Source organism: Schizophyllum commune (genome assembly GCF_000143185.2).
Source record: "Schizophyllum commune H4-8 unplaced genomic scaffold SCHCOscaffold_5, whole genome shotgun sequence".
NCBI lineage: Eukaryota > Fungi > Basidiomycota > Agaricomycetes > Agaricales > Schizophyllaceae > Schizophyllum > Schizophyllum commune.
This window is the reverse complement of record NW_026089542.1, coordinates 3,103,333-3,129,229: the sequence shown is the minus strand read 5'-3', so window position 1 is coordinate 3,129,229 and position 25,897 is coordinate 3,103,333. Positions and strand designations below refer to the sequence as shown.

The following is a 25,897-nucleotide window of genomic DNA, read 5'->3' as shown; positions in this document are numbered from 1 at the left end:
TTACTGGACATTAGCTGTAGTAGGCGTACTTACATTCACGATGACAGGATGGACAATACACATGGAACTTGGGTCGGTGCTCGATCACGTCTTTATTCAGGAGATCCAGAGCAGGGCGTGAGTCACTGCGAAGTGAACCCAAAAGCATGCCTATGTGTACCGGCAGAGCGCATTGTGCACAGCGTCCAGGTAATTAGATGGGAGTACAAATCGCACATACAACAACATATATACCCAGCAAATCGACTGGAGGATCCCCTCAGAAGAAGCTCGAGAAGTCATACTCGCCCTCTGCCGGCTTGGCCGCTGCCTTCTTCCCGACGTTCGCGACCTTGGGCGCTTTTGCTGGCTTCTCAAACTTTTTGGGCTTCGGGGTCTTGGCCTCCTTCGCGGGGTTCTCCTTCGCGGGGTTAGACTTCGTCTCCTTTGCGCCCTTGGCCTCCTTAGTCGCCTTGACCGTAACCTCCTTCGTCGCCTTCAGCACCGACTTCGCCGGCACCGCCGCCGTCGGAGTTGACTTTACCGACACCTTCGCCTTCGCAGCGAACGCGACCTTCTTCGCGGGAGGCGGCGGCAAGGACTTGTCATTCGCCGCGCCGCGCTTGCGTTTTGAGGGTGGCGGGGAGGGAAGCTCCTCATCTTCGTCGTCCTCGTCCTCGTCCTCGTCCTCTTCGTCTTCCTCATCTTCATCGTCTTCCTCCTCCTCGCTATCGTCGTCGTCGGCCTCCTCCTCACCCTCCATATCCACATCCTCGTCCTCATCATCATCATCACTATCCGCCCCCGGTCTCGGCTCCGCGCCCCGTACCCACGGAGCGTCGAGCTCGACAGCGCGCTCATCGATTGAGCCAGGCGTAAGCTTGACGAGGCCGCCTGCGCGGCGGAGCTCCTTGCGCGTGGGCAAACGCGAGAGGATGGCCTCAACGGCTTCGGAGAGTAAGGCGGTAGACGCAGGTCCCGGCGTGTACCACTTTATCCTGCCGATGCTCCAGTCGCGGAGGACGACGCGGGAGGCGTTGGTGAGGTCGACGGCGCCGTGCTAAAGACGAGAAGGTAGGTAAGTATACGGAAATGGGAGACTTAAAAGGAGAGACGCACCTTCTTGATGAGCTGCTTCGCGCGAGCGACACCGGTGAGGAATGCCGTGCTGTCCTCCTTCATGAACGCCGGGAGGTTATAAAGGAGCATCAAGTCCTCCGTCGTCGCACGAGACACGAAGTGGTCCACTGCAGAGTGAAAACACTTAAGCATCAACGCATATACTCACTACAAGCCACCCACCAGCCGGCTCCGGGTCCTTCAACCGGTCGATGCGCCCCTTGTTGCGCATCAAGATATCGCGGGCGCGCACGACGTTCGCTGCCTCATCATCTGGAGGGAGGGGCACCCAGGAAAGGCCAGGGGTATCAATGATGGTGACCTTGTCGCTGAGCGACACTTCGTGCGGGACCTCAGTTGTGGTGGGTCCGCGGGACGAGGTGGCGAGGGTGTATATGGGTAAAGCGGGCTTCTTCAGGAGAGAGTTGACGAGGGAGCTCTTGCCAGACTGGGCAGTGGCGCTACTTCAGTACGAGCGCATACAGCGAGAAAAGGAGACTGACGTTCGTAACACCGACGACAGCCACAGTAAGAGACTCGTCGCCCTGCTTCTCAGCTGCCCACTTCTGCAGCTGCTCAAGGATGGGTCCAGCGCCAATGGCATCGTTCGACGGGGCCTTCCCCTTCCCCTTCGCATCAGGAACGGGAGGGGGCGGCAAGCATGCTGAGGATGAGCGGAAGAGGAAGGTCGGTCTGTCCGCACTGAGATGCAAGTACCACGCAGAGACGGCCTCGCGAGGGCAGAGGTCTGAGCAGTATCTTGTCAGCCAATGTTCCTTTTCCATCAAGTAAACATACGCACCGATTTTGTTCATCACGAACATGGTCTTCTTGCCCGCCCCGCTCACGTAGTTCTCCAGCTCCGCGCTCCTGAACGTCTGCGGGTCCCGCGCGTCCAGCACCTCGATCACCACGTCCGCCTTATCCAATACCGCGCGCAGATTCGGCAAGTCGGGGTCCATCAGCATCGGCGCGTCCTCCTCGTCCTCGTCCTCCACCTCCGCGGCAGCAGCAGCGCGCCGCGCATCCTTCAGAGAGACCGTAGCGACGTTGAGCTTCTTCGCGCTGATGCTCGCCACGCCATCAAAGTCGCCGTCATCTGAGAGCTCGGCGGCAGCGTCCTGCTCAGCAGCCTCTGCGTCAACCGCCTTCTTCGCGGCCTTCTTGCCCGTTTTGCGCGCGACCTTCTCTTCTGCGGCCTGGGGGATGCGGTCAGCACACTGTGGTTGTGGTGGGAGGGGGAGGGGTAACGCACTATCCGCCTCTGCTCCGCAACTTCCGCCAACAGCTGATCCTTGAAGGGGTAGTTGTTCGGGATACCTGGGTCCTTCTTATGCTCTGCATAAGCATCCCGTCAGCACACCCCACTCTCCATAGAGCATCGACACGCACTAGACTTCCAGGTCACATCCTTCTTCGCCGCCTTCGCCTTCTTCTTCTTCCCCTCCCTTAGCTTGTTGTGCAGCTTGCGCCGCTCATGGGTCTTGGTCCTGTTACTCGTCTCTGCCCCTTTGTGAGCATACAGGGCGCGTAGAGTAGCAGGGGCGCTTACTCTTTCTGATGCGGACCATTGTGAATGTTTAGGACAAAATACCGGTCTCGATCGATCGAAGGCGCGTCCCGGAGATAATGCCGAAATAGGGTTGCTATAATGCGCTTTGACAATTCGCCTGTAGCCGTTGACCTCGTTTGCTTCGCACCACTTGAATGTTTATACGCCAGACCGCCCATACTTGCCTCCATGTTGAGGACTTCGGCGAGAACATGCGACACACATAATCTACACACAGAATTATACTACAGACGGTAGGTGCGGTTAGAAGTACAACCATAAACCCACACATGTTCATCTTCGTCTTCTATACAATCAATCGACGCGTAGAGCGGCAACCCTGTCTGGACCGTCAGCCCGTCAGTCAGGGGGGCATACCCGGTAAAAAAAGCGGTCTTGCCGCCCAGGCTAAGCTTGGACAGAACACCTTCCTGCGCATGCATCTTCACCTTCACGAAGTTGGCGGGCCGCACGAAGCTCGAGCGCGACCTTCACCTTCTTGTCGTCATTCTTCCAGACGTCGAGCGTTGGAGGCCAACAGATTGCAGCTTGAACACTTGCATACATATACGGGTTGCTACGAACATATCGACGACTTGACAAGAAGGGAGTATTGACAACTTGGAGACTGGAGGGTGGTTCGACGAGGCGGACATTGACATCTGGGTTTTCTGTTTTCTGGGTGTCCTTTTCTGGAGAGATATTGTAGCTGGATGGGTTTTCGACGGGCTTGATAAGGTAAAAAGAACGTTCGGTCCGAAGGGAGAACAATCCGAGTCTGCGAGCCTTGAAGAGCCAAAGGCGACGGCGGCGACGTCGACGGCAACATCGAGGGAAGCAATGTTGCCGAAGACGAGGCCAGCGCCAAAGACGACAGGAGGGCTTCAAGAAAAAATAGACACCCTTGCTCTTCTCTGCTTCGTTTTGCACCTTCTGCCTTCTGCCTTCGACCGCTTGCGCTTCGTCGCGTTCGCTCACTAGCCAGCTACGACGGAGACCTGCAGGCAAATCGTGTCAGACCATTCACCACCTATCGGCCGGCGGGGCCGGAGCGGGCGCCTCGTAGTCAGCCGCGCGCCTCGGGCTGCTACCCCGCGGCGGGCTACGCGAGTAGCTGCGCCGCCTCCGATAGTCCGGCGAATAGCGCCTCGGCGGCGGCGACGCGCGCCTATCGCGCCAGTCGTCCCGACGATAGTCACGGTCGTAATCGCGATACGAGTCCCGGTCGCGGTAGTAGTCCCGGTCACGATCGCGGTCTCTGTACGAGTCGCGGTAGGAATCCCGGTAGGAGTCGCGCCCGCCACGGTAAGAAGAGTCGCGGTACGAGTCCCGCGGCGCACGGCGGTGGCCCATGTACTCGCCAGGGGTGGGGGCGTGCGGGCGGTCAGTTACGGAATAGTCAACACGGATGTTGCGTCCGTTGAGGTCCTGGGATCGCGTGAGATTTGGGGTTGACGGGAGTGGAGACGGACTCACGATGCCGTTCAGCTCCTGGATGCAGCGCGTCGCCTCCTCGACTGTGGACATGCGGATGAAGCCGAAGCCACGAGAACGACCGCTCTGCAGACGTCATGGTGATGAGCGTACGTGAAGGTAAACGAACTGCGGCCACGTACGCGCTGGTCGTAGACGATGGTGACCTTCTCCACCGTGCCAAAGCGACTGAACTCCTCGTCAAGGTCGCGCTCCTCAGTGCGAATGCTGAGCCCAAACACGCCCAACACCTGGGTCGGATTGGGCGCCTATGTGGCGCTTAACGAATATCCGTCAAGGGGGAACTTCGGGGACGTACGATGGGCGCGTGGGACGGACGCTTGGGGGGCACAGGCGACCTCACACTGCGCGCGTACGAACGAGCAGGGCTGCGGCTACGCGAGCGCCGGGAGGGGGGCGCGTCGCGATCGCGGTCGCGGTCGTCGCGCGGGGGCGCTGCGGGCGGCGCGCTGTAGTCCGAATACGGGTCGGGGACGGCAGCGGCGGCGGGGTCAGCGTACTGCGGCGACATCGTCATGGTTAGCGACAAGACGCAAAACGCGGCGTATTGGAAATGTGCCGCACCATATCGGTTCGAACTGGTAATGGTATAAGCTGTGGTGTTGACGTTTGTTGACTGGCGCCGCGCCCCTCTTATGGCGGGCGCGTGATGATCCGAACAATTCGGCCCGTGGCTTTCATTGCGCACAGATCAGGGTCAAAGGCGAAGATGCTTCCAAGAAGGACGATGCGGCCTTTGTACTGTTATTTACAGGGTCCTGTACACGGACTGTTGCATTGTTACCACCCTTTCAGACGATTTGGGAGGCAAAAGATGGAAAATCGAAGAAGTTCGACTTTTGGAATACGGGTCACATGATACGGACTTTGCCGGCAGCTGTATAGTTTGTCCTTCAGTCGTGCTCGCCATTGTGTGATCCAGCACCGACGTCCGGCAAGTCCTCAAGAAAAATGGCGAGTCCGCTGTGCCTGGCGGCGACGGGAGAGTCTTGCTGACGGTCGTCGTAATGTGCAGGGTATCGATCTTACGGCGCACCACGTCAAGAAGGGCCAGCGCACCGCGCCGAAGAGCGAGGACCCCTACCTCCTCCTCCTGGTGAAGGTGCGCGATCGATCCATTTGCACTAAGAGCAACGAACTTACACTTTCCGTAGCTCTACCGCTTTTTGGCCCGCAGGACGGATGCCCCCTTCAACAAGGTCCATACTCCCCGATCTCCCCCAATAAACATCCGTTAACCCTTCCATCCTTAGGTCATCCTCCACCGCCTCTTCCTCTCCAAAATAAACCGCCCGCCCGTCTCTCTCTCCAAGATCTTTGTCGAGACCCAGAAGGCCGAGCTGGAGGGCAAGATCGTCGTTATCGTCGGCACGGTGACGGACGACAACCGCATGCTGGAGGTGCCCAAGGCGACCATCGCCGCGCTGCGCTTCACGCGCTCGGCGAAGGAGCGCATCCTCAAGGCGGGCGGTGAGACTATCACCCTCGACCAGCTCGCGCTCCGCGCCCCGACCGGCGCAAACACCATTCTCCTCCGCGGCAAGAAGACGGCGCGTGAGGCCAACAAGCACTTCGGCATGGGTGAGTCGCGCTGTCTGTTGGTCGGATTGGTGATACTGACGAGTCGCAGGCCCGCACAAGAACAAGAAGCCCTACACCATATCGAAGGGCCGCAAATTCGAGCGTGCTCGTGGTCGCAGAAAGTCCCGTGGCTTCAAGGTGTAAGCTCGCCTACGAAGCCAACCATTGCATACCGGGGTCCAGTGCGCCCTTGGGGACGGGTGTACTCATATGCTACCATGCCATATGTCAAGGTTACCATACCTTTATTGTATCGTCTATGCTCTCGACATCTGCTTTCGCCCGAGCTGAGAATCGCCGTGATCCCTCATTGTGTTCGGGGCGTGCAGGGTGCCAGGCTGCTCAAGTGACTTAGATGTGCCGGGAGCGATAGCGGTGTTAGCATGATGTCCATATCTGGCCAGTTCAGCCAGCCACCCTGGGATGACTTGGGAAATATGGGTGGCAGGCTTCTACGGCTGCAGGTGGACGTGGGGCAGAACACATTGTTGTCTTTCCCGGTCTACAATCACACTTCTGACGGTTGCAGATGAGGCGCCGTTCTGCGTTCTATGTATCATAGCGAAGCGGTTGTAAGTGCACGATTTTCGTTTGATTTCCGTGCCCCACTGGAGAAGGTGTGACCACGAGTCACACTGACGCACCTGATGGCCCCGTGACGTTGAGAAAAACGAACATGTCATGTGACCGCCTGAGGTCTCTTGTTTGTTTGAAAGGCGGAAACTAGGCGCGTCGTTAACGAATGGGACCCTTTCTGCCACTTGATGTGGTACTAAGAGCCAGTAGAGTGCAACCTTCGCGTTGCTCAACCCATCAGGAGATGGTCCAGAGATACTTCTAATAGGAATTCGCTCTGCGTGATGCTGCAACTCGGGCCATTTCTGATTCAGGGGATGCATGAGGGAATGGATTCATACTTGTAATTAGCATCGTCAATAATCCTTCTGGCTTCCATCTGAGACGAGGAGGATGCGCTAGCCGCGTTACCCTTACAGTCCTGTACGCGCCCTTCATTTGGCAACGAAGGTTATTGTCCGCTGCGAGTGACTACGGCCGGTCAGGGGGGGGGGGGGGGGGGTTCGTAACAGTTGTCGGCTATAGAGAGGGCACTGCTCGCGGGACTCTGCCGGAAGTTGCGTCGGCTGTATTCAATTCTGTATTGAGTGCTTCCCCTCCCAAGGGGAAGTGCTACTAGGTTCACAGCGATTGCCGCCGTAGGTACAGTGCTTTGAAGGTACTATGCGCCGCTGCGCGTACTAGTGAGTCCCGAAATGACTGTGTCAGGGCGTGCCAGCGTCAATAGGTTGGCCCATGAACAATGGTTCGCTCGAGGCCTGCCAAAGTGGTGCCGAGGGTGGGTACCCCTCTGCGCCTGGGCATCGCCTTTGAGGCCACGATGAACAGGGTACTTCTAGGGCGGTTGTGGCCTTCCTGAGGTCCTACAAAAGTACCACTCGAAAGGTGTGTGAATTGGGGTATTTGGGAGTTTGAAATGAGCCGGCCACGCGCGTCCATGGATCGGGGGATTGTGTCAGCGCAGTCTCTACCTGCCGCCATCGTCCGCGACGGCGCTGCCGTCGCCCGGTACACCCCGACGATGCCCACATCCAACCTGCCTTCGTTCTCCCTTCACCCAGCACATCAGCAGTTTGAGGGTCAAGATGTCGCCATCCTCGACCTCCCAATGTTCCAGTACCCGATAGACCCCTCCCACCCCGAGCCCCTGCCCGACGATGTTGCAGGCACTCTCAATCAGCCAGCGCCGGGGACGGACCCGGCAGCGGCGGTAGATGCGCTCGACGCGAGAGACGGCACCCCACCAGGCCTCCATCGTGGCATACCGCGCATCTCGCGCTCCGCCTCGATGCCGCTCCCTTCCCAGCTCGGCCAGCTCGCCCATCCGCGACGAGGCAGGCCAAAGGCGAAGGCCGATGCGCTGAGGACCATGAGCGCGAACGTCGACGAAGTCTCCATGGAGCTCGCCGACTCCGTGTCAATGATCGTGCAGACCATGCTGCAAGTCTCGCCGCCCCAGGTGCTCGAGTCCGCCAAGGAGTCCTTCTCCGCGTGCACGCTCTCCGTCCCGACGGCGTCAATGTCCGCCATATTCACCTCGCTCAAGTACATGAACTACTTTGCCGGGAACATGTCCACCATGTGCGGCGACAAGGGCAAATCGCCCGTCAGAGGCGCAGACCTGGCCGACTTTGACATCGGGGAGATGCTGCAGGATGTCGGGGACGCCCTCGGCGGGCTCGCTGCTTATCACGGCGTCGACCTCGTGCTTTTCCACGGCGATGTCGGTCTGAAGCACGAGTACGTCAAGGGCGACGAGACCGGGCTTGCGTTCGCGGTGACCCAGGTGCGTGGCCATTAATCGCGAGTCCTTCTCTTGCTGAAATGTCTGCAGCTTGTTCGTCATGTTTTGCACACCTGCAAAGAACATGATACCATAGAATTGGGCCTTTTCGTGAGGCCGGTCGGTGGCGACCCCCCTTCTCCGGACGAGGATGAAGATGACACTGGATCCCTACTTTGCTCTATCGAGATCACGCATGTCTTCGGCCCAGGGTTCTCTGAGACGACACCCTCTGAACACCCCGACGAATCACTGGAAGATGAACCTCTCCGTCCCGCACCCACATTCCCCACCGCACTACATCGACTGCTCAACCATCTCGACGTTACTTTCGAGCAGGACTGCCCCCGCTCGGATCCCTCTGGACCTGGGCACACCTCGCGCGTCTCTTTTCAATTGGATCGTGGCGTCCCTTCTTCCCCCTCACCTACACCACTACCGGATGTCCCCGGCCTCGATGGAGACCGAGCGGCGTCCGAACCCACTCTTGACGAGCTCTTCCGATTCATCGAAACACTGCGCGGCAAGAAGGTCTCCCTTTATTCGGATCGAGAAGGCTCATTTGCACATCATCTGACGAGCTACTTGTCTGCCTGGGGTTTAGATGTCAGTCATATGTCTGATGCACCAGAAGAAGAGGGGCAGGCTTCTCCCTCGTCCCAGGCGGACGCGATGAACGATCCTCTGGCTTTCGCTCCTCAGTACTCTCCCAAAGGCTCGCCGACAACGGAACAACAGCAGATCAATCCACAGCCGGCGAGCTTCGTAATCATTGACGACGATATCGATGTCTTACGCGAGCGCTTGCAACTCTGCAGGATGCAACAGTGCTCTCCTTTTGCGCCTGCCAGGACAAACAAGCGCCCATCTCTCGCCAACAACCATCGCCCACGGTCCTCTCCTGCCGTCAACCGTATCTTGGGCGCGACCGGCTTCACTCCCCAGCCTCCACCACCATCTGCTGTCTTCGTCCACTTCACAAGTCTCGCCAACTACAAGATGGTCAAGGACGTGATGCAGTCCATCCTTTCTTCCTACAACGCGCCGCCGCCCGAGGTCATGATCATACCCAAGCCTGCTGGACCCCGCCGCTTCCTGACAGCACTCTACAACGCTGTCAAGAAGCCTATCGTCGACCCTATGTTTGCGCCCATCGCGACGTCGCCGATGAGCCCGGGTGTGCACATGCAACAGACGTACTTTACCAGCGCAGCCGGCCCGACCCCAGGTGGCGGACCCGGGCCCCGCGCCTCCCCCACCCATGTCCATCGCCCATCAAGCTCGCGCGCCAGCTCCGACCGCACAAACAGGACACTGAAGGACTTCGTTGACCCGTCTTCGCATGCGGTTCCGCCCTCTCCACTCGGCATGCACGACGGTAACGACTACTTCGCGCCGGACAAACTGCTCGAGGTACAGGGCACGAAGCCTTTGTCGACGGGCACAATCCTGCAATTCCAGAACGGCCAGCCAGCGGGCATCTACTTCGACCCGAAGGGCAAGTCGTCGGGTATCACGCCGCCAGAGACACCGGAGATGGAACGCTCGGTGGAGCGCGCATCGGGGAGGCCGTCGTCGTTGGCGAGGCGGACGACGTTCCAGGAGGCGAGTCGCACTGGGCAGTCACCGGCAGCGACGCCCAAGCCAAGGAGGCGGCTGACGTCGCGGGAGAATGAGGGTCTGCCAGGGCCAGCGTCGCCGACGATGGAGAGGAAGGGAACGGGTAGGCGATCGACGCCGACGGCTGGGAAGGGCAAGGAGCGGAGGATTGTGCCGCCGGTCAGGGTGCTGATCGTCGATGGTGAGTCGCGCGGCTTTGTGATGTGTGGATAGGCCGCTCACATTCCGTAGATAACCCCATCAACCGAACCATCTTGCAGACGCAGATGAAGAAGCACAACATTGGGCACGATACGGCGAGCAATGGTCAGGAGGCAGTCGAGAAGTGGATGACCGGGCACTTCGACATCATTCTTGTACGCACCTGCCTCTGGTCATGCAGACCATCTTGTTAACCCTTACCCAGATGGACATCAGGATGCCCGTCATGGACGGCTTACAAGCGACGCAGAAAATCCGCGCGATGGAGGAAGAGGGCATGTACCGTCCACCAGCCGGCGACTATCCACTGCCATCCCCAGCGTCGCGCTCACCCTACCGCTCCTCCGTGATCATCGTCGCCTTGACGGCCTCTTCCTTCGACGCCGACGACCGAAGGGAGGCGCTCGGGGCTGGTTGCAACGACTTCCTGCTCAAACCTGTCTCCCTCGCCTGGCTGTACGACAAGATCATGGAGTGGGGATCCATCAAGGCGCTGCAGATGTGTGCGGATCCGGACAGGGATACAACGCCCGGGACAATGGGTTTGCTTGGCCTTGCGACGTCAGCGGCCCCCCTTGCGAAGGCGCAAGCGGCAGCTCAGGCGGTTGCAGAGCGCTTGACGTTGCCGGCGACGAGGAACGCGACGCCGAGCCCTACGCGCGGAGGCAGCAGCGGCGCTAATCGTCAGGTGATGCAACCGACTCCGCGGAAAGCGCGCGATACCTTGTCGGCGTCGTCGACGTATAGCTATGGTGCGGCTTTGGCACGGGAGACGGAGAGGACGTCGAGCTTGGAGTCGACTTCGTCGCTGACACCGAGGGCGGCTCAGGGCGAAAGCCCGAACGGGCACGCGATGGTGACGAGCGATGTGCCTATGTCAACAACACCAGAGCCAATGTCAACCACACCCGAGCCTATGTCGACGACGCCTGAGCCATCACCTTCCGAGTACGATACTGCACGCACGTCTTCCGAACCGCCGACTTCGACGTCCACACGGTATGGCACGCCGGAGTCTGCGCCGGACGCGCATATTTCGCCAGACCCGCTCTCCCTGTCTGCACCGAGCTCGCGAGCAACTTCAGAGAGTCGATCCCCGCCAGCGTCCGAGCTGGAACGAGGTACGGTCTCTGTCAAGCTCATCCTAATCGGCTGACGTTCAGTGCGCAGCCTCAAGCGACGACGGTTCCTATGATATGATTGACCTCGGCGAAGGTGGGTGGGCAAGTAAGGCTTGGCGGGGCGGGAAAGCTGACAGAGATCCGGGAACAGGTGCGGTCGCCCCGCCGCCGAAAACACGGGCAGCGCGCGACGCAGATGAGCCGCCGAGGCCGCCTTCCGCAGAGGACGGGTCCGACGCCGCCACGGCAGGCGCCGAGGAGGGCGAGGGGGAGAGCACTGAGGGCGGCGAGGAGCACGAACACGACCACGAGCCGCCGCCCGAGAGCACCACCGAAGACGAGCCCGCCCCGAGCACAGAGGGCACCGAGGATCCCGACCCCGACTTGCCAGATATTCCTGACGCAGTTCCTGCGCGCGGGGGTGACCTCCAATGACGTGTTTGGGCGACCTTCACCGCGTTCTGGGGCTGGTGTCTGGTACCCATCCTGCTCTGGCCCATCTCGGCGAGGGTCGCCGCGCTCGTTCGCCGCCACTAGTCCGTTGATGTCTGTCTGTCGGCGCTCGGGGGCGACGCCTCCGAGTTCCTCGTGGTTCCTGCCTCCCTTCCTCACTTATTCGCCTGCCAGTACCCAGCCACCCATGCATATGCCCCATGCCCTGCGGACTCCTCTCCCTACTTGGCCCGCTTTCGCGCTGCGCCCTTCGACGGAGACATACGCTGAATATATGTATATGTGCATGGTATGCTGCTACCTATGTATGACGCCTGCAAGCCATTGGCCATACACGCCTTTTCATGATTCTCTCGTCCGGCGAGCTTCTCTTCACCTCGCCTCACTTCACTTGGCATTGATTCACTTCACCTTTTCTTTTCGGATTTTACTCCGTCTTGCTACCACTACTGCTGTGCATTGCTACATACATTACCATCTCTGACATTCTCTGTCTCTTCTCGCCTACGCTCTTCATTTTTGCCTTTGCGACGTTGGATGTGTACAAAATGGTGACTTTTATGGGCTTTGGGTAATGAAGTTGTTTACTGTCGAGGCGATCTTGGATTCTTGCCGCGCGAGTAGTCAGTTCATCGTCCTTGATGTTCTTCGTAGAGGTCGCGCATGGAAGGAAGGATTCCAAGTCAGGCTGGCTTGATCAGTGTTCATATGCACACTTGCGCCTTCGTGTTTCTTCCAATCACGCAATTTTCAAGCCGACAACAGGTCAGTATATTTCGCACACGAGATGAGGTCGTCCACCGGTTCAGCTATACAAAACAACACTACGTCGACGGACACCAAGATGTATGTTGTTCAAGAACGAGCTGCCTCCACACCAAGCCGATAAGTATAACAAGCATCGAAGCCCGCCCGATCAGTACTGAAGTTGAATGTCGCCCTGTGAACAAGTCGTGAGACACTTGTTCTATCATCGAGGACAAAGGCAAACTCACCTCAGCCACCTCATCCATGTCATGGTAGCTGACCCTCGCACCCCTCGCCGCGCGCGGATCCTCCTTCGCATCCGGCGGAGGAGGCGGCGGGGGACCCAACGGCCCACCCCCGCGCCCACCCCTCCGTCCGCCACCCATACCCCCGTTCATTGGCACATTGCCCGCCATCAACGGGCCCTCCAGTAGATGCATCGGCTTCGCTGGCAGGCCAGGACCAGGCGGCGGCAGACCCATCGACGGCTCTGCATACCCGCCAACGCGCTCTGCCAGACGCCGACCACCACCTGGAGGGCCAGGCGGAAAGGCGCCAAAGCCTGGCGCGCCGCCCATGTACGGGGGCATGTCGTACCCGCCGCGACCGTTCATGTACATCGGCGCTGGCGCGCCGTAGGCATCTGGGTACCCGCCGCGCGTGTAGTCTGGCTGCTGGGCGTACTGCGCGGTAGCTGGCAAACCGAAAGCCTGCGGTGGCGGCGCGTTACCAGAGACAGGCGGCGGATGGCTGAAGGGCTGGATGCGATGCGGGTCGAGGGCGAAGTTGTTGAAGTAGGTGAGCTCCTCGAGCGGCTTGAGCAGATCGGGGTGCTTGTTGGCGACGTGCTTCTCGACGAAGGTGGCGGCTTTGAAGAGCTTCTGGCACGACTTGCAACGGAACTTGTGCTCCTCCTCGCGTTTGATGTACGGCTCAACGGTTTTGGAGAGCTCCCTAAGATCGTGGTGAGTACACGAGACACTTCGAATGGAAGGGTCACCCACTCGTCATAGTTCTTGCCGCCGTACTCGCGAGGGTCAACCTCGTCCCTACTAACCAGCAACGCGAACTTCGAGTCGTGCCACTCCAACCACCTCTCGTCTATCGCCGCGTTAGCCTCACGTCATTAGATCCAGGGTCGACCGCTCACCATTCCTCTTCCAATCCCTTCCCCCATCCTTCCTCTTCTCCCGCTTCTTCTCCCCCTCGCCCTCCTCTTTCTTCTCCTCGCCCTCCTGCTGACCGCCCTCCTCCTTCACATCCATCGCCTCGTCGCCGCCCTGCTCCGCCTTCTTCGCTTGCGCTTCCTTCTCAGCCTCCTCGGCCTTGAGCTCTTCCACAAGCGCCGCGCTCAGCGGCTTCCGCTCATGTTTCACACATTTCCGCTGCAATTCCTCAACATGATCCGTCACAACGCAACAGTAGAAGCACGTATTGAAAGCTGCTCTGAGATAGGCAATAGACAGGTCCAGCGATACCACCACCTATATGCCGTGTCAGCGCAACTTGACTCACGAAAGAAAAAGACAACGCACCTTCTTCTCCTCGTACGCCTTCTCGTTGCTCGAGTCGACGAGGCCCTGCTCCTGCAGGTTCTGCATGATGGTCTCGATGCGGCGTTCGACTGCGTCTGTCCCGCGCTCTCTCGGCTCCTCCTCTTCCTCGTCGTACTCCGGCTCAGGCAGCGGCTCGTCGCCCTCCGCAGGCGCACCCTCAGGCTTCGGGGGCTGGGGCTTCTTGACCTTCAGAGCGCGCAGCGTAGCAGCCTGATCCTCAAGCAAGGACGCCAGGTGGCGCGCGCTCGCTAGGTCCTTCGCCAAGCGTGCGGGACGACTGGCGACCTCCGGAGCGTAGCGAATCTTGCCAGTGAACGGACGCTGGTTGTGCGTAACATGAAGCTTGAACCCGTCGATCTGCATGACTCGTGAGACGATGCCAGGTGGCGCAGGTTTATATACTGACCTTCTTGTCGATCAGCTCGTTCATGATAGTGCTCATGTCAGCATCCTCGGTGAACCTAATCCAGCCTGCACGATAGAAGTTGCGCTTCTGCAAGGGATCACCCAAAGCCAGGTAGTGGTACCCGTGGAGATGACAGATGTTCTGCAAAGGCCCCATAAGCGAACATTCGTACATCAGTACAGCACTACTAACCTCCTCCAGCTTCGTGCGCCCAATGTCAGGCGGAATAGTCCGGATCATGACCTGATTACCCTCGATGGGCACCTCAAGCTCATCACGCTGGTCCGGACGCTTCCCCGCATCGCTCTGTCCGTTGGCATTGTTCCGGTTCGCGTCTTCACCAGCGTCCTCTTCGGTGTCCATTGGGAAGTGCGAGTCCTCCTCGCCATTTGCCTCAGGCTTCGCCTTGCTCTCAGCGTCCCCGTTCACGGACTCTTTCGTAGTAGGCGACGTGGGCTCGGGCTCCTTGGTTTCTGGATCATACTTGCCCGCTTCTAGGTCGTCAAGGAAGGCGGCTAGCCTGCCCTTCCAGCCTTCCTTGCGCAGGCGCTGGCGCATCTGCTCGAACTCGGGCGCCGGATCATATTTCTCGGCAAACCAGGGTGACTTTTTGTGGTGGTCGAACATGATTTGCAACTGAGTAGGTCATTCAGCCAACATGTTCCACGAGTACTACGGACAAGCAGAATGCAACGTGCAAAAAAGCACGCATAGAGAGCCTGGGTCCTTCGAATGCGATGGGTCGAGTCACTGACCTGATTCTGGGCGAACTCCTTCTTGTACTTCTCCCACAAGGTTCTGAGACCATTGCGCGGCTTGGAGCCGTCACCCGCTTCCGCTTCCGCCTCCTTGTCCAGTCTGTCTTCCTCGGCAGCATCGTCGGGGTAGGTGTACCGGAACCACTCCGCATACTGCCTCAGACTGACGGGATAGTCGGCCGTGCGAGGGTCCATCGGACGACGGCCGCCCCCGTACCCGCGGCGCCCGTAGTCATATGAACGCGAGTGCGTGTCTGCATGCTCGGTCAGCCAACACGAGCATCCCATCATGCATGGCACGCACCATAGTCATCCGCATACCGAGGCCTTGGCTCATACCGGTCTCGATCGTAGGGAGACGCGGAGCGGCGGCGTTTGCGAGCTAATAACGCGTCGTCAGGCCACAAACACAAACGAACAACGCGCCACGTACATTCATCCCCTCCAGGGCTCCTGCTCCTGCGCCTGCCACCGTATTCGTAGGGTGGGCGGTCGTATGGCGCCGCGCCCGGCACGTAGGAGCGCTCCCTCTCGTAATAAGGGTCGAAGTCCGGGGGTGGGTATTGCTCCGGGAACGGCGGACGCGCGCCATTGTACGCCATTCCACGCGCAGGGGAGCGCGAGCGCGAGCGCCGCGGGGGCGGAGGATACGGAGCAGGCCAGGACATGGCAGCGTCGTCGTTCGCGGGTTACAATAACGAAACTGAGAAAGTGCGCGGACAGAGGCGAGGAGGCGAAAGGCATATCAGAGCCCGCAGGAGTACGAGGTCGAGCATAATGAACAGACCTGAGGAGAGCAGTGGCAACGACGGACTTGCGCGACGGGCTCGACGAGGAGCTGGCGTCTTTGGGCGTCGTTGGCGAAGCCGAGCGCGCGACAGCAAATCCGGCCGGACGCTTTCGGGCGGAGATTCAAATTGTGCCGCTTTTGGAAATAGTGACGCATTCCATTGTTTTCTGCGATCATCATGTCCCCTGCACAGAAATTCGAAGGCGAGGCGGACGCCGAGTCCTCCCGCTCCCCCTTGCATTCTGAGAACGAGGAAAGCTCTGAACATGAGGGGGGCTCTGAACATGGGTCTGATCACGAAGAGCACGACCCTGAATCCGTCTTCGATCCAGCAGGCTTTGCCGGTCCGAAGACCGTCAAGCCTCTAACTCGTGAAGCGCTTGCTGCGTTCCAGGCAGCCCAGGACAAAGCTGGCATCATCTATATATCCCGCATACCCCCTGGCATGCGACCAGCCAAGGTTCGCCACCTCATGAGCGCGTACGGGGAAGTCGGCAGAGTATACCTCCAGCAAGAAGGTGCGTGCCCTGCAAACACATCTTGATGCATCCTTATCCATTGTGACAGACCCCAAGCGTGCATACCTTCGCAAGAAGTATACATCGACGAACAAAGCCCACTTCACCGAAGGCTGGGTCGAGTTCAAGGACAAGAAGATCGCGCGAAGTGTCGCCGAGCTTCTCAACGCACAACCCATTGGGGGAAAGAAGGGGACGCGATTCTATGACGACGTATGGACCATGAAGTACCTACCAAAATTCAAGTGGAACATGCTCACTGAGCAAGTCGGTACGTGTACCGATCGCCATCTTCATCCTCAAACTTACACATTCTCCAGCCCACGAAGCCGCTGTGCATACCGCCAAGCTACGTGCAGAGCTGCAACAGTCGAGAAGCGAGCAGCGTGAATACCTCAAGAACGTCGAATTGGCTCGTGTACTCGACAAGCGCGCGCAGCGCAAGAAGGAGAAGGGGGAGGAATTTGAGCTCAAGCCCAATAATCGCAAGCGGCCAGCCGATGATGCGGAGAAGAGGGTCAAGAAGCCGAGACGGGAAGAGCCTACCCGTAGTCAGGATATCGGGGACGTTCTCAGTAATGTGTTCTAGTTTGCTTATCCGTGTACAGGGTGCTATCTGTGATACAGAGGACTTCGCCGCGACAAGGGTGATGTGGAGAGATTCTAGTGAAAGGTCTTGAAAGACGCAAATATGCGAACCATCTGCCAATGCCATCGTCCTGCACAGCTGAAGAGAAACGCGACGCCACAAATCGTCATTGACATGTCAATGTCATTGTCATGGAAGCTCCGAAGGCAGCACCGGGACGTGCACCTTCCGCGCCTCAACAGCACCTTGACCGCGACCATCATCACCAGTCCTACCTCACTTTCTTCCTCCGCTCATCCTCCCACCTCACTCACCCTCCCTTAGATCACCATGTACCAGTCGTGTCCCGTTGTCGACGAGCAGAACCCGCTGTACTGCCCTACGCTCTCCGCGACTTCATACCTCGAATCCCTCCGGCGCCAGGTCGCTCGCGATTCCTACGCCCAGCGCGCCCTCGGTGAAGACCCGCTCCTCTCCTTCGCCCGCCTCCTCCAGAACGCGCTCCAAGAACCAGGCTCGCAGCCGCGCCCCGCTCACAATACCCGCAGCACCACCAAATTCGAGTTGCACTCTCCCCAGCTCCCTCGCGCGCAATACTCCTCCATCGGCGGCGACCTAACGTTCGGCAGCAACCCTATGTTCGACAGCTCATTCTCGCAGCTCGACTCGACTGTATGCGATGGTACTACACGTCATCCGTTCCCATATTTCGACTTCAGGCCCCAGACTGTGCGTCCGAAGCGCAGACTCTCGGACTTCAGCGACTTCAACGGACCCTCGCAACTCGATCGGTCTCAGATGTCGAACCAAGACAGCTCTTTCGACGTCGTTGTCAAGCACGAATGCCTCGATTTCAATGTGTACGACCCAGACTCTGCGCCCCCGCCACCGTACTCTCCGATCCGAGCTCCGAAGAAGCGGCGCATTTCTGAAGAGCTGGTCATCCGCGACGAAGTCAAGATCAAGGTGCAGCAACTCGAAGGTGCGCACAACTTTTCCTTCGCGCCAGTCAGGCAAAACTGATGACCATCCGCAGAGGAGCTCTATGGCCCATACATCGGCAGCGAATCCCCTCGCGGCGTCTCGAACCTCATCGACCGTCTGAGCACATTACTTCCCGGTATCCGCCTCAAGGAGCGACTATATGCGCTGTCTAACCTCGGACACCAATCGATCGCTGACTTTCTCGCCGAAAACGGGCTACTGAACGCCGCGATTCTCTCGATCCTCCGCACCTCTGAAATCCGCTCGCTTGCTCTGACGACTTCACTCTTCGACGAAGATGGTTTGAACTTAGCTGGGCAGGATATCTTGCCGGGTATATGCGCCGTGTTCGACAGGACGCACTGAGATGCTGACTATGAGATTCAGTGTTCAGCAAGCCGAACAGTTTTCTGTTCTTGACGGAGTTGACCTGCTCGGGAACTCGGCTGCACGACTTCGACCTCATCCACATCCACCACTTGCCTCGGCTAGCGATGCTCATGCTAGACAACACGAACATCAGCAACGAAGCGTATGCACATATTCCCCGTACTCGCGTTCCTCGTCAATGCTCACTTTGCGCACTACATAGCATATACCTTCTTGTCCCGCTCAAGCGCTCGCTCACCTGGCTATCCGTCGCCGGCAACGCTGAGGTCGACGACGACGCGGTCCCGGCGCTCATCTTACTTGAGAAGCTCTCATACCTTTCTGTCTTGGACACGACGATCGGCATGCCGGGCCTTCGGCGTTTTGCGCAAGTCATCATGGACGAGGACCGCAACATGGAGATCGAGATTCCGCAGGAATGCGAGGACTATATTGATAGTGGGTCATACTTTCAACCTTCCGTTTACTCAAGCTTGTACTTTCGTCTTTAACGACGCAATTCCAGCCATGCACCTCAAGTACTTCCTCTACCCGACCCCGCCCCTCATCACCAACCCGGCGCTCTGCGCCCAGCTCTCCGCGGCAGCGCTCAAGCGCAATCTTGCCGCGCACGCGGCCGTGAACCCGAAGATCATCGCCGCGGGGACGAAGGCGGAGATGATGGAGCGGCTGACGGGTGTGCTGAAGGTTCGGGAGCTGGATGTGCTGGTGCGGGAGCTGATGACGGACCCGGGGAGCGAGATGGGGAGTGAGGGGAGTGTGGAGGTTTGAGGGTGTTTGGATGAGGGGGATGACGGGCGACCACTGTTCATTCGTACGCTTTCATTTGTTTGGTTTTCTGCAGCTCTTTTGTTCAGCTATCGTGTACCCACGCTGTCATTCGTTGTCGTGTTTTTCCCGCTGTTATACCCAGGTTGTGGCTGCGCGCGCAGGCGTGTGGTCCCGGCCTTCTCGTCGTGGGCGACCGAGTCCTTGTGTTCACGTTGTTGTAGAAGTTTTTCAAGTGTAACTGTAGCTATTGGTGGTCGTATTCAAGTACGTGAAAAGGTCGTATCTGTGTGACTACTCGGTCGAGCCTCGTGATGGACCAACACAACTGACGCATGGTCTTCACTTTTATCTGGCTTCCTGGATAACGAACGTGCACCCATCTGTCCCTCCCTGAATGCCGAAAAAAAATAACGTCGATGCTGCTCGCTTTTCTCTGCCAAGTGAAAGATTGCCGCAAGGGGTTGTACATGTAAACCACTCGAGCGGCGTGAGAGGTTGGCCATAGCCTCCTTCCACATATTGAAGCAATTCCGAGCATCCCGACCCACACCTTGCATCCCCTCTAGGCCATCCCTGCAGCTCTTAGACTCCCCAGCTACTACAGTGGTGCCTCTAGGCGGCTGACAGAGAGTGGACAGACATCGAAATACAAAACAAAAACAGTGAACAGGCGAAGGAACGAAGCCGTACAGGATGACCCCGTAATGCCTCACCCCTTACGTCCTACCGAGAACCGAACTTGGGGGCTATCGGGCTGCTCCCCCGAACCACCCCCGCGGTAACTTGGACGTCGTCTATCCGCTGGACCATAGGACCATGTAGTGTACGTTAGCGTAATTTAGATTATACACGTGTTTTCGAGGGGAAAACGGCTGGTCCAGCAATTGTATCGGGCTACTTCTGACGGCAAAGCTTGCGTTTTATGTACAGATACTCTGTGCACATTCTGGAAGTGATAGCTCCAGTATCTAGAGCTGGGTCGCGGTTCAGAGTTGGAAGGGACCCGGCAAACGCCGAGGTTGGCACGGCTTGTCGGCCCGATCTGCCACTCCCTCCGCGCGCGACTGCCACGGTCTGCTGCCGCTCGACAGAGCTCACTAGGCCCTGGTGCAACGTCCTCTTGCATCAGTCTTATGGCTTCAAACACTCTTAGACAAATATCCCGTTCTCCTACCTTTCAAGTTGCGCGCGACTAAGGGTTGTCTTCAATCATGATTCATGAAATGCACGTATCACCGATGGTTAGGTCGCAATCCAAGGTGCCTTCGAGGCAATGAATCGTCTGGACATCGACTCAAGGGACTCTACGAGCGTTTTGAGAGCGAGTGTTTTCAAGTAACTGGTTTACATTGTATGATACATTTCCCTTACTTCGTACAATCAACCTGACTTTGCCTCCAGATACTCAATGACCGTGTCGCCCCACGTCTGTCCGCCCTACATTCCCGTCAACCATCGCCTTTTCGTGAGATATTGATAGCGCACCTTATACCGCCGCACATCGTCCGGCCAGCTGCGGAGAGCACTCGCGAGGCGGGCGCCGACGCTCTCTTTCTCCTTGTCAGGCGTGACTGACTCGTCCTTCTCGCCCTTGTCAGGCGCAATGGGATTGTCGCCGCCAGATGCAGCTGTCGTCGCGCCACCCTCCATCTCGTACTTGATGTCAGAGATCAAGTACCGGTACGTGCGGATACCGAAGACTATGATGCCCGTGCCCGGCAACCGCTTCAGCGTCTGCCTTTCCACGCGCAAGCGCAGCCTCTCGGGTCGCACTTCGGCGGTCTGAGCGTGGCGGCGAAGGTCTGCGGCTGGTTTCTTGTTTTTGGTATCGTCGTGACTCGTCCTCGATGCGTCTTCGTCGTGGCTGATCTTCGATGTGTCCTCGTCGGGAAACTCCTCGCCCATGGTCGTGGCCGCCCAGGCGAGCTCGTCGGGGTCGTCGGCGGGGATTGCCGCAGTGGATTGTGTGGGCAGCACCTGCACGCCATAGTTCACGCGCACAACTGGCTTGTCGACCGCCAGGCGTGCAAAGTAGCGGTCCATGGAGGGCCGGAGGGCTTGTTCGTCTGTGCGGTGGATGTCAGTGCGTGCGATCTTGCGCTCTCTTCTCAGGCTCTTCCCCCGTTGGCTTCCCAGTCGCATCCGTCAAGAAAAATTTACCACTCACACCTTGGCACCTTCCCCTCCACATGGATATCCTCCAGCTTCATCCCGAGCTTCTCGCGCAGGCGCCAGGTGCCCGGGACGAGGATGGCGCCGCCCTGGAGGTAGTACTTTCCGTCGGCGCCCTCGGTGAGGAGCGCGAGGTCGTCGGGAACACTGGGTGCGGGGTTGAGTACGTACATCGGGGCGGGGTTAGACAGATGCAATAGGAAGGGCTATGAGTGCGATAGGAAAGTTTGGACTTGTGGACGGCCAAAAAAACTATATCAACTCACAGCAATGCACACGTCCTCAGCGCCGCCTCGCCCTCTTCCAGGGAGACTTCGCGCAAGACGCCGGATCTGTCGTCAGCCCAAATACGTGGCGGTAGGTTGTGCGTCTCGTCGAGGACGCGGTTGGTAATCGTGCGGGTGGCAGAGTCGAGAGTGAAGGACTCCGGATAGCGCTGAGCCAAGTATTCTGCCGTGGCGAGCAGGAGTTCGACAGCTACGACACATAGTCAACAAACATTCCTCGTTCATCTTTTTTGCACAGACTTGCAATGCTTACCTCCCTGCGCGATTCGCGTTCCTCTCACCACCGCGCCGTCGCCCACCTTATCGCTGGGAATAATCCGCAGAAGTTCCCGGCCTTTGCTGTCGATTCGCCCCCGCCGAATGCGCTGATAAGTCGCGTACTCGTTATCGAGCTCGAACCACTCGCTGTGGGGGAGGGACTTCAGGCCCATGGGTGATGCTGGGGGGAGGGTGAGCTCATGGTTGTATATATTCATGGTTGTGTGTATATCGGTGGAAGAAGATTAGAGTGGCGAAAGGATTGTAGGACGGGATTAGACGCGGGGAATAGACGCTCACTGGTATTTCGGCCCCCATTTGAAGGGCCGGTATTGGATGGGGGTGATCTGGGGAACATCCCCGCGGGCGGTGGGGTGGATGTCCGCGGAGGGGAAGGCGTATATGTGGGGAGGTATGGGGTGCCATTCTGATGATTATGATGAGTGGGGAGGGGGACACTGATTTCCAGAGTCACTGAACCTCCTGGCGTGCGATCCCTCTGGCTTTTGACGTCCGCCTCAGCGATCGGTGGCTTCGCACCTAGTAAAGGTTTGTCTACGGGGAGCGACAGTCTCCTCCGAAGGTATAGCAGAAGGACGCTAGTGATTGCTGCCAGTATTATAAGCAGCGTAGGCCGGCTGATCTGGAGATGGGAAACATGAACTTCCATGTTCACCTGATGGTCGAAGTCAAGTTCGACTTCCATGTCTTATCTACGCACCGTGGAGATCGCTATCGCATTGCACCTGAACACATATCCGTCGCTCACTGCACGCCTGGACCTCTACACCGTCCTCAGCACCGTCCCGACCAGCGAGCGACGGGGTACCGAATAAGCGTCCGCGCTCTCCACGCTTCCGCGGCGTATCCGCGCGGCGAGTCGCACTGGAACGGGTCTGGAGTAGCTGTAAGCACCGAGCAAGGTTGACGTTTGAAGGCGTGTCCGAGTACGATGGCCGGGGACGTGCAGGGCGACGCGGAAAGCATAGCTGCGAGCTAAAGCCGTTCTTGCCTCTCGCCTCCATCTCCGACCCTCCCTCTTCCCTCCTTGTCGCGCAGAACAAGTTCCTGCGACCGTCGAGCGCTGCAGAAAGTCATGGCGGACCAAGACGCTGGGGGATCGGGAGTTCCGCGGCCCAAGGTCATGAAATCGAACTCGACCGCGGGGACCGTGCGCCCGCGGGCGGACAACGACGAGGGTGGCAGGCCACCCACGAAGCGCGCCCGGAAGGCCATAAACTGCGAGCCCTGCAGGTGCGCGCGCCGTTTCGTGCAAGCTGGGCGCCTCACTGACGCTGAGACCGCAGACAGAGCAAACTGAAGTGCGATAGGTGCGTGCCTCCTCGCCTCCCACTCCCCCTCGCTTATATACGCCCCCAGACACCGCCCCTGCTCGTCCTGCGTGCTGCGAGGTATGTCGAACGCGTCCATTGTATTCGATGGCTGACCGCGTCGCGCAGGAACAACGGCGTCATGTTATCAGGACGCGCGTGGCCCTGAGCCCGAGGCCCGCGGAGAAGACGTGCAGTATGTCCTCGGAGATCTCTATGTTTTCCCCACGCTCATGTTAGACCCAGCCACATCAACCCGGCGCAGGAGATCAGCCGCCTGCGCCATTCCATCTCCCTCCTCGAGTCCTACATATTCTCCTCGCAGCCACCACCACCGCCGAACCAGTTCATACCCGCCAATGTGCCACTCCTCGCGCCGTACGGGCCCATGACGCCCGTCCTGCCCAAGGTCGAGGTTGCCACCGAGTCTGTCTCCGCGGGAGGACCCGTCCCGACAGGTGCAATCCATCAGGGAAGGGGTGGGCTCTATGCAGGTCCCACGAGCAGTGAGACGTTGCTGCTGATGGTGAGTTTTGCCGTTCTTCCTCTGCCTCTCATGTCTTCTAAATTCCCGCAGCAAAAGGGTGGCAGCGAGGAGATTGACCGTGGGCCGAACGACGCTGAGACCCCTACGCCTGAGCTGCGCTACGACCGCGACCTCATCGAGATGCTTCCTCCGCTGCCCATCATGGATGGGCTCATCGAGCACTACTTTGAGTACGGGAACTGGGTCTACCGTCATGTCAGCCCAGCTGCCTTTCGCACGGCGTGGGCGCGGTACAAGAACAATCGCTCCTCGGACCGCCTCACGCTGGCGACGGCGGCGGGCATCATGGCCGTAGCGATGCGCTACCTTCACCCAGGCTCGCCGCTGCTTCTGTCGTTCGGCGCGCGCACGATGGACGAGATTGCGCAGACGTTCGCCCACGTGTGCACGGAGGCGCTCACGCGCCATAGGACCGAGGCCCCGCGGGCGTACTCCATCGAGCTCGTCGAGCTGCTGCTCGTGCGCTGCCACCACCTGACGCTCCTCAAGAACGACAGCGAAGAGCTTTTCGCTATGAAGGGCGAAATTACCATGATTGCGATGGCACTTGGCCTGCACCGCGATCCGGGCAAGTTCAAGATGCACCGGGACGTCGCGGAGCGCCGGCGATGGGCGTGGTGGCACGTCGTCCTGCTGGAGCGCTGGCAGTCCTTCCTGCTCGGCCGACCGCTTTCAATCGCGTCGCACCACTTTGACACGCAGTTGCCGTCGTACTGCGACCCGGCTATTGACAAGACGGGGAGGCTGTACTTGCCGAACCTCGCGCTCTTTCGGCTGGCGTTCATCCTTGGGGACATAATGGACGATGCGGTGTCCGTTCGGCCGGTGCCGTACTCATCCGTGCTTGCGAACGACCGCGCGCTGACGCAGTGGCTGGATGCGCTACCCGCCGAGCTCGACCTCGATGACTTCAGGCTAGCGCGCAACCTCGCCAGCACAGACCCTGCCCTGCGTCGCCTCGGCGTGCAGAGCGTCATCATCCGCGCCAGCTACTACCACATCCGCTTCACGCTGCACCGACCGTACGCCGCAATCGCAAGCGCACTCGCGTCAATGAAGCAAGCCGCCGAGAAGGACGCCAAGGACGAGGTGAACGGCGTCTCGCGCGAGGAGGCCGAGAAGATGGCGCCCTCGCTCGAGATCGCCGTCGCCTCCGCGGACAAGCTCATCGCGCTCGTCGCGCAGTCCTCGCCCGACTTCCTCGCGCACGAGACGCTCGCCGTCCCCGGGCACATGAACTGGGGTCCCTTCCACTGCTTCTCCGCCGCCATGTTTTTCTCCTTCCAGCTCATCGCGAACCCGGACCAGCCCGGCGCATCGCTCTTCCGCGGCAGCGTGCGCAAGGCGCTGGCGACGCTTGAGGCTGCGCAGGGCCACGATTCGACGGGGCTTGCGGCGAAGGCGTTAGATATTCTGGAGACGCTTGCGCCGTTGTATGGCCCCGAGTTCTTGCGTGCGACGCCCGAGGGGCGGGAGAAGCAGCGCGCGCAGGTGTTCGCAAGGGTGCGGCGGCTCGCGTTCCCGTACTACGACCGCGGGGACCCGCGCCATGTGGCCGCGTCCGCGGAGAGCCCCCGTGGAGGGCTAGCGTACTCTGCGAGCGGGAGCGTGCCGACCGACAGCCCTGGCGGCCTAGTGAGCGCGAGCCCGCCCGTGCCTGTGGTGGCGGATAGCCTAGTGAGCGCGGTGCGGTACGACGCGCCTCCCCAGCAAGCATATCATTCCATGGCGCCGCCTCCGCCTCCGCCGCCTCAGCAGCAACAGCAGGGGCTGGGGTCCGGGCAGGATCATGGGATGCCAACTGGGCATGCGCCGCAGGGTTGGCAAGGCGGGCGAGCGTGGGTGCCGTCGCAGGGGGCGACGGGGATGGAGCGCTACCAGCAATTCGCGCAGCAGCCGGTGGACGACCCGACGATGTGGGGCGCGGCAGTTGGCATCGCGCAGGGCGAGTGGACGCAGCTGCTGCGCCCATACCACCCGCCGATGGGGCATATGTAAGGAGATGTGCCGGAAGTGAGTATACTTGGCTAGCAATTGTGACATTCCACTAACATGCGAATTAGGTGGGGCTACCGGCGATCTGAGGTCTGAGGGCGAGATTTATTGATAGACGATGAAGAGTGGTTCTGCTGCTGTCGTCGTGTTTTCTTGTTGATGTGTACGCTATCTGTGGGGCGACCCGATATACACGTTGTGCTTGGTATTGTACTTGTACTTCTGTGCTTCTAATACGACTGCTGATCTTGCTGCAACGATGTTCGACCGATCGTCTTCACGACGCTTAGCTTTGTCTGTCTCTAGCTGAAGGCTATAA

The 25,897-nt window shown here is 59.1% G+C and overlaps 11 protein-coding genes across 11 annotated transcripts; 6 read left to right on the top strand and 5 right to left on the bottom strand.

Moving 5' to 3' along the window:
- Positions 1 to 67: 67 nt before the first annotated feature.
- Positions 68 to 2,669, bottom strand: SCHCODRAFT_02731636 (P-loop containing nucleoside triphosphate hydrolase protein; the record flags this gene model as incomplete). The annotated part of the gene is made up of 8 exons (XM_003036883.2): positions 68 to 1,039; positions 1,099 to 1,226; positions 1,282 to 1,546; positions 1,602 to 1,846; positions 1,901 to 2,261; positions 2,354 to 2,436; positions 2,491 to 2,601; positions 2,651 to 2,669. The coding sequence occupies 8 exons, from the start codon at positions 2,667 to 2,669 to the stop codon at positions 260 to 262; spliced, it is 1,992 nt and encodes a 663-aa protein (XP_003036929.2). The 3' UTR covers positions 68 to 259.
- Positions 2,670 to 3,470: 801 nt separating this feature from the next.
- On the bottom strand, positions 3,471 to 4,953 carry SCHCODRAFT_02274806 (RNA-binding domain-containing protein). Its single transcript, XM_050342248.1, has 5 exons — positions 4,709 to 4,953; positions 4,443 to 4,643; positions 4,267 to 4,392; positions 4,127 to 4,210; positions 3,471 to 4,078 (listed from the first exon to the last, which is right to left on the bottom strand). The coding sequence occupies exons 1-5, from the start codon at positions 4,709 to 4,711 to the stop codon at positions 3,674 to 3,676; spliced, it is 819 nt and encodes a 272-aa protein (XP_050200771.1). The 5' UTR covers positions 4,712 to 4,953; the 3' UTR covers positions 3,471 to 3,673.
- Positions 4,954 to 5,055: 102 nt separating this feature from the next.
- SCHCODRAFT_02624450 (60S ribosomal protein L18) lies at positions 5,056 to 6,204 on the top strand. The gene is made up of 5 exons (XM_003038255.2): positions 5,056 to 5,098; positions 5,160 to 5,246; positions 5,299 to 5,343; positions 5,398 to 5,725; positions 5,775 to 6,204. Exons 1-5 carry the CDS (start codon positions 5,096 to 5,098, stop codon positions 5,867 to 5,869), a joined length of 558 nt encoding a protein of 185 aa, XP_003038301.1. The 5' UTR covers positions 5,056 to 5,095; the 3' UTR covers positions 5,870 to 6,204.
- A 1,118-nt stretch (positions 6,205 to 7,322) lies between these two features.
- Positions 7,323 to 11,061, top strand: SCHCODRAFT_02499284 (uncharacterized protein; the record flags this gene model as incomplete). Its single annotated transcript, XM_050343088.1, has 4 exons — positions 7,323 to 8,087; positions 8,136 to 9,885; positions 9,936 to 10,060; positions 10,111 to 11,061. The coding sequence occupies 4 exons, from the start codon at positions 7,323 to 7,325 to the stop codon at positions 11,059 to 11,061; spliced, it is 3,591 nt and encodes a 1,196-aa protein (XP_050200770.1).
- A 114-nt stretch (positions 11,062 to 11,175) lies between these two features.
- Positions 11,176 to 12,197, top strand: SCHCODRAFT_01228011 (uncharacterized protein). The gene has a single exon (XM_050341287.1). The coding sequence runs from the start codon at positions 11,223 to 11,225 to the stop codon at positions 11,961 to 11,963; it is 741 nt and encodes a 246-aa protein (XP_050200769.1). The 5' UTR covers positions 11,176 to 11,222; the 3' UTR covers positions 11,964 to 12,197.
- A 29-nt stretch (positions 12,198 to 12,226) lies between these two features.
- Positions 12,227 to 15,807, bottom strand: SCHCODRAFT_02624440 (uncharacterized protein). Its single transcript, XM_050345236.1, has 10 exons — positions 15,380 to 15,807; positions 15,251 to 15,328; positions 14,944 to 15,200; positions 14,381 to 14,824; positions 14,189 to 14,329; positions 13,762 to 14,139; positions 13,377 to 13,710; positions 13,231 to 13,327; positions 12,475 to 13,180; positions 12,227 to 12,419 (listed from the first exon to the last, which is right to left on the bottom strand). Exons 1-10 carry the CDS (start codon positions 15,612 to 15,614, stop codon positions 12,396 to 12,398), a joined length of 2,694 nt encoding a protein of 897 aa, XP_050200768.1. The 5' UTR covers positions 15,615 to 15,807; the 3' UTR covers positions 12,227 to 12,395.
- Positions 15,808 to 15,939: 132 nt separating this feature from the next.
- Positions 15,940 to 16,896, top strand: SCHCODRAFT_01115578 (uncharacterized protein). The gene is made up of 3 exons (XM_003038253.3): positions 15,940 to 16,254; positions 16,304 to 16,525; positions 16,575 to 16,896. Exons 1-3 carry the CDS (start codon positions 16,182 to 16,184, stop codon positions 16,841 to 16,843), a joined length of 564 nt encoding a protein of 187 aa, XP_003038299.2. The 5' UTR covers positions 15,940 to 16,181; the 3' UTR covers positions 16,844 to 16,896.
- Positions 16,897 to 17,008: 112 nt separating this feature from the next.
- On the top strand, positions 17,009 to 19,118 carry SCHCODRAFT_02274749 (uncharacterized protein). Its single transcript, XM_003038252.2, has 5 exons — positions 17,009 to 17,825; positions 17,880 to 18,161; positions 18,215 to 18,359; positions 18,420 to 18,655; positions 18,723 to 19,118. The coding sequence occupies exons 1-5, from the start codon at positions 17,174 to 17,176 to the stop codon at positions 18,986 to 18,988; spliced, it is 1,581 nt and encodes a 526-aa protein (XP_003038298.2). The 5' UTR covers positions 17,009 to 17,173; the 3' UTR covers positions 18,989 to 19,118.
- Positions 19,119 to 20,347: 1,229 nt separating this feature from the next.
- Positions 20,348 to 22,290, bottom strand: SCHCODRAFT_02624432 (uncharacterized protein). The gene is made up of 7 exons (XM_003036880.2): positions 22,186 to 22,290; positions 22,006 to 22,132; positions 21,701 to 21,886; positions 21,427 to 21,637; positions 21,156 to 21,307; positions 20,474 to 21,054; positions 20,348 to 20,425 (listed from the first exon to the last, which is right to left on the bottom strand). The coding sequence occupies exons 3-7, from the start codon at positions 21,876 to 21,878 to the stop codon at positions 20,369 to 20,371; spliced, it is 1,179 nt and encodes a 392-aa protein (XP_003036926.1). The 5' UTR covers positions 21,879 to 21,886; positions 22,006 to 22,132; positions 22,186 to 22,290; the 3' UTR covers positions 20,348 to 20,368.
- On the bottom strand, positions 21,869 to 22,606 carry SCHCODRAFT_01227964 (uncharacterized protein). Its single transcript, XM_050341286.1, has one exon. It carries the CDS (start codon positions 22,409 to 22,411, stop codon positions 21,920 to 21,922), a length of 492 nt encoding a protein of 163 aa, XP_050200767.1. The 5' UTR covers positions 22,412 to 22,606; the 3' UTR covers positions 21,869 to 21,919.
- Positions 22,427 to 25,835, top strand: SCHCODRAFT_02624428 (uncharacterized protein). The gene is made up of 7 exons (XM_003038251.2): positions 22,427 to 22,959; positions 23,013 to 23,036; positions 23,086 to 23,117; positions 23,166 to 23,232; positions 23,283 to 23,562; positions 23,614 to 25,596; positions 25,647 to 25,835. The coding sequence occupies exons 1-6, from the start codon at positions 22,802 to 22,804 to the stop codon at positions 25,579 to 25,581; spliced, it is 2,529 nt and encodes an 842-aa protein (XP_003038297.2). The 5' UTR covers positions 22,427 to 22,801; the 3' UTR covers positions 25,582 to 25,596; positions 25,647 to 25,835.
- The last annotated feature ends 62 nt before the right edge of the window (positions 25,836 to 25,897 follow it).

Excerpts from the sequence above, each read along its gene's own strand:
- SCHCODRAFT_02624428 (XM_003038251.2), top strand. The coding sequence starts at position 22,802 with ATGGCGGACCAAGACGCTGGGGGATCGGGAGTTCCGCGGCCCAAGGTC. Across the intron at positions 22,960-23,012 it reads ATAAACTGCGAGCCCTGCAG|ACAGAGCAAACTGAAGTGCG; the intron begins GTGCGCGCGCCG and ends CTGAGACCGCAG. Across the intron at positions 23,118-23,165 it reads CTCGTCCTGCGTGCTGCGAG|GAACAACGGCGTCATGTTAT; the intron begins GTATGTCGAACG and ends CGCGTCGCGCAG.
- SCHCODRAFT_01228011 (XM_050341287.1), top strand. The coding sequence starts at position 11,223 with ATGAGCCGCCGAGGCCGCCTTCCGCAGAGGACGGGTCCGACGCCGCCA.
- SCHCODRAFT_02274749 (XM_003038252.2), top strand. The coding sequence starts at position 17,174 with ATGTACCAGTCGTGTCCCGTTGTCGACGAGCAGAACCCGCTGTACTGC. Across the intron at positions 18,360-18,419 it reads ACGAACATCAGCAACGAAGC|CATATACCTTCTTGTCCCGC; the intron begins GTATGCACATAT and ends CGCACTACATAG. Across the intron at positions 18,656-18,722 it reads ATGCGAGGACTATATTGATA|CCATGCACCTCAAGTACTTC; the intron begins GTGGGTCATACT and ends ACGCAATTCCAG.
- SCHCODRAFT_01115578 (XM_003038253.3), top strand. The coding sequence starts at position 16,182 with ATGCGACCAGCCAAGGTTCGCCACCTCATGAGCGCGTACGGGGAAGTC. Across the intron at positions 16,255-16,303 it reads AGTATACCTCCAGCAAGAAG|ACCCCAAGCGTGCATACCTT; the intron begins GTGCGTGCCCTG and ends CCATTGTGACAG. Across the intron at positions 16,526-16,574 it reads CATGCTCACTGAGCAAGTCG|CCCACGAAGCCGCTGTGCAT; the intron begins GTACGTGTACCG and ends CACATTCTCCAG.
- SCHCODRAFT_01227964 (XM_050341286.1), bottom strand. The coding sequence starts at position 22,411 with ATGGAAGTCGAACTTGACTTCGACCATCAGGTGAACATGGAAGTTCAT.
- SCHCODRAFT_02274806 (XM_050342248.1), bottom strand. Across the intron at positions 4,393-4,442 it reads GTCCGTCCCACGCGCCCATC|GCGCCCAATCCGACCCAGGT; the intron begins GTACGTCCCCGA and ends AGCGCCACATAG. Across the intron at positions 4,211-4,266 it reads CCATCGTCTACGACCAGCGC|AGCGGTCGTTCTCGTGGCTT; the intron begins GTACGTGGCCGC and ends TGACGTCTGCAG.
- SCHCODRAFT_02624432 (XM_003036880.2), bottom strand. The coding sequence starts at position 21,878 with ATGGGCCTGAAGTCCCTCCCCCACAGCGAGTGGTTCGAGCTCGATAAC. Across the intron at positions 21,638-21,700 it reads AACGCGAATCGCGCAGGGAG|CTGTCGAACTCCTGCTCGCC; the intron begins GTAAGCATTGCA and ends TATGTGTCGTAG. Across the intron at positions 21,308-21,426 it reads CTGAGGACGTGTGCATTGCT|TGTTCCCGACGACCTCGCGC; the intron begins GTGAGTTGATAT and ends CCCCGCACCCAG.
- SCHCODRAFT_02624440 (XM_050345236.1), bottom strand. The coding sequence starts at position 15,614 with ATGTCCTGGCCTGCTCCGTATCCTCCGCCCCCGCGGCGCTCGCGCTCG. Across the intron at positions 15,329-15,379 it reads GAGCCCTGGAGGGGATGAAT|CTCGCAAACGCCGCCGCTCC; the intron begins GTACGTGGCGCG and ends ACGCGTTATTAG. Across the intron at positions 15,201-15,250 it reads TCGGTATGCGGATGACTATG|ACACGCACTCGCGTTCATAT; the intron begins GTGCGTGCCATG and ends CCGAGCATGCAG.
- SCHCODRAFT_02624450 (XM_003038255.2), top strand. Across the intron at positions 5,247-5,298 it reads ACCTCCTCCTCCTGGTGAAG|CTCTACCGCTTTTTGGCCCG; the intron begins GTGCGCGATCGA and ends CACTTTCCGTAG. Across the intron at positions 5,344-5,397 it reads CGGATGCCCCCTTCAACAAG|GTCATCCTCCACCGCCTCTT; the intron begins GTCCATACTCCC and ends TTCCATCCTTAG.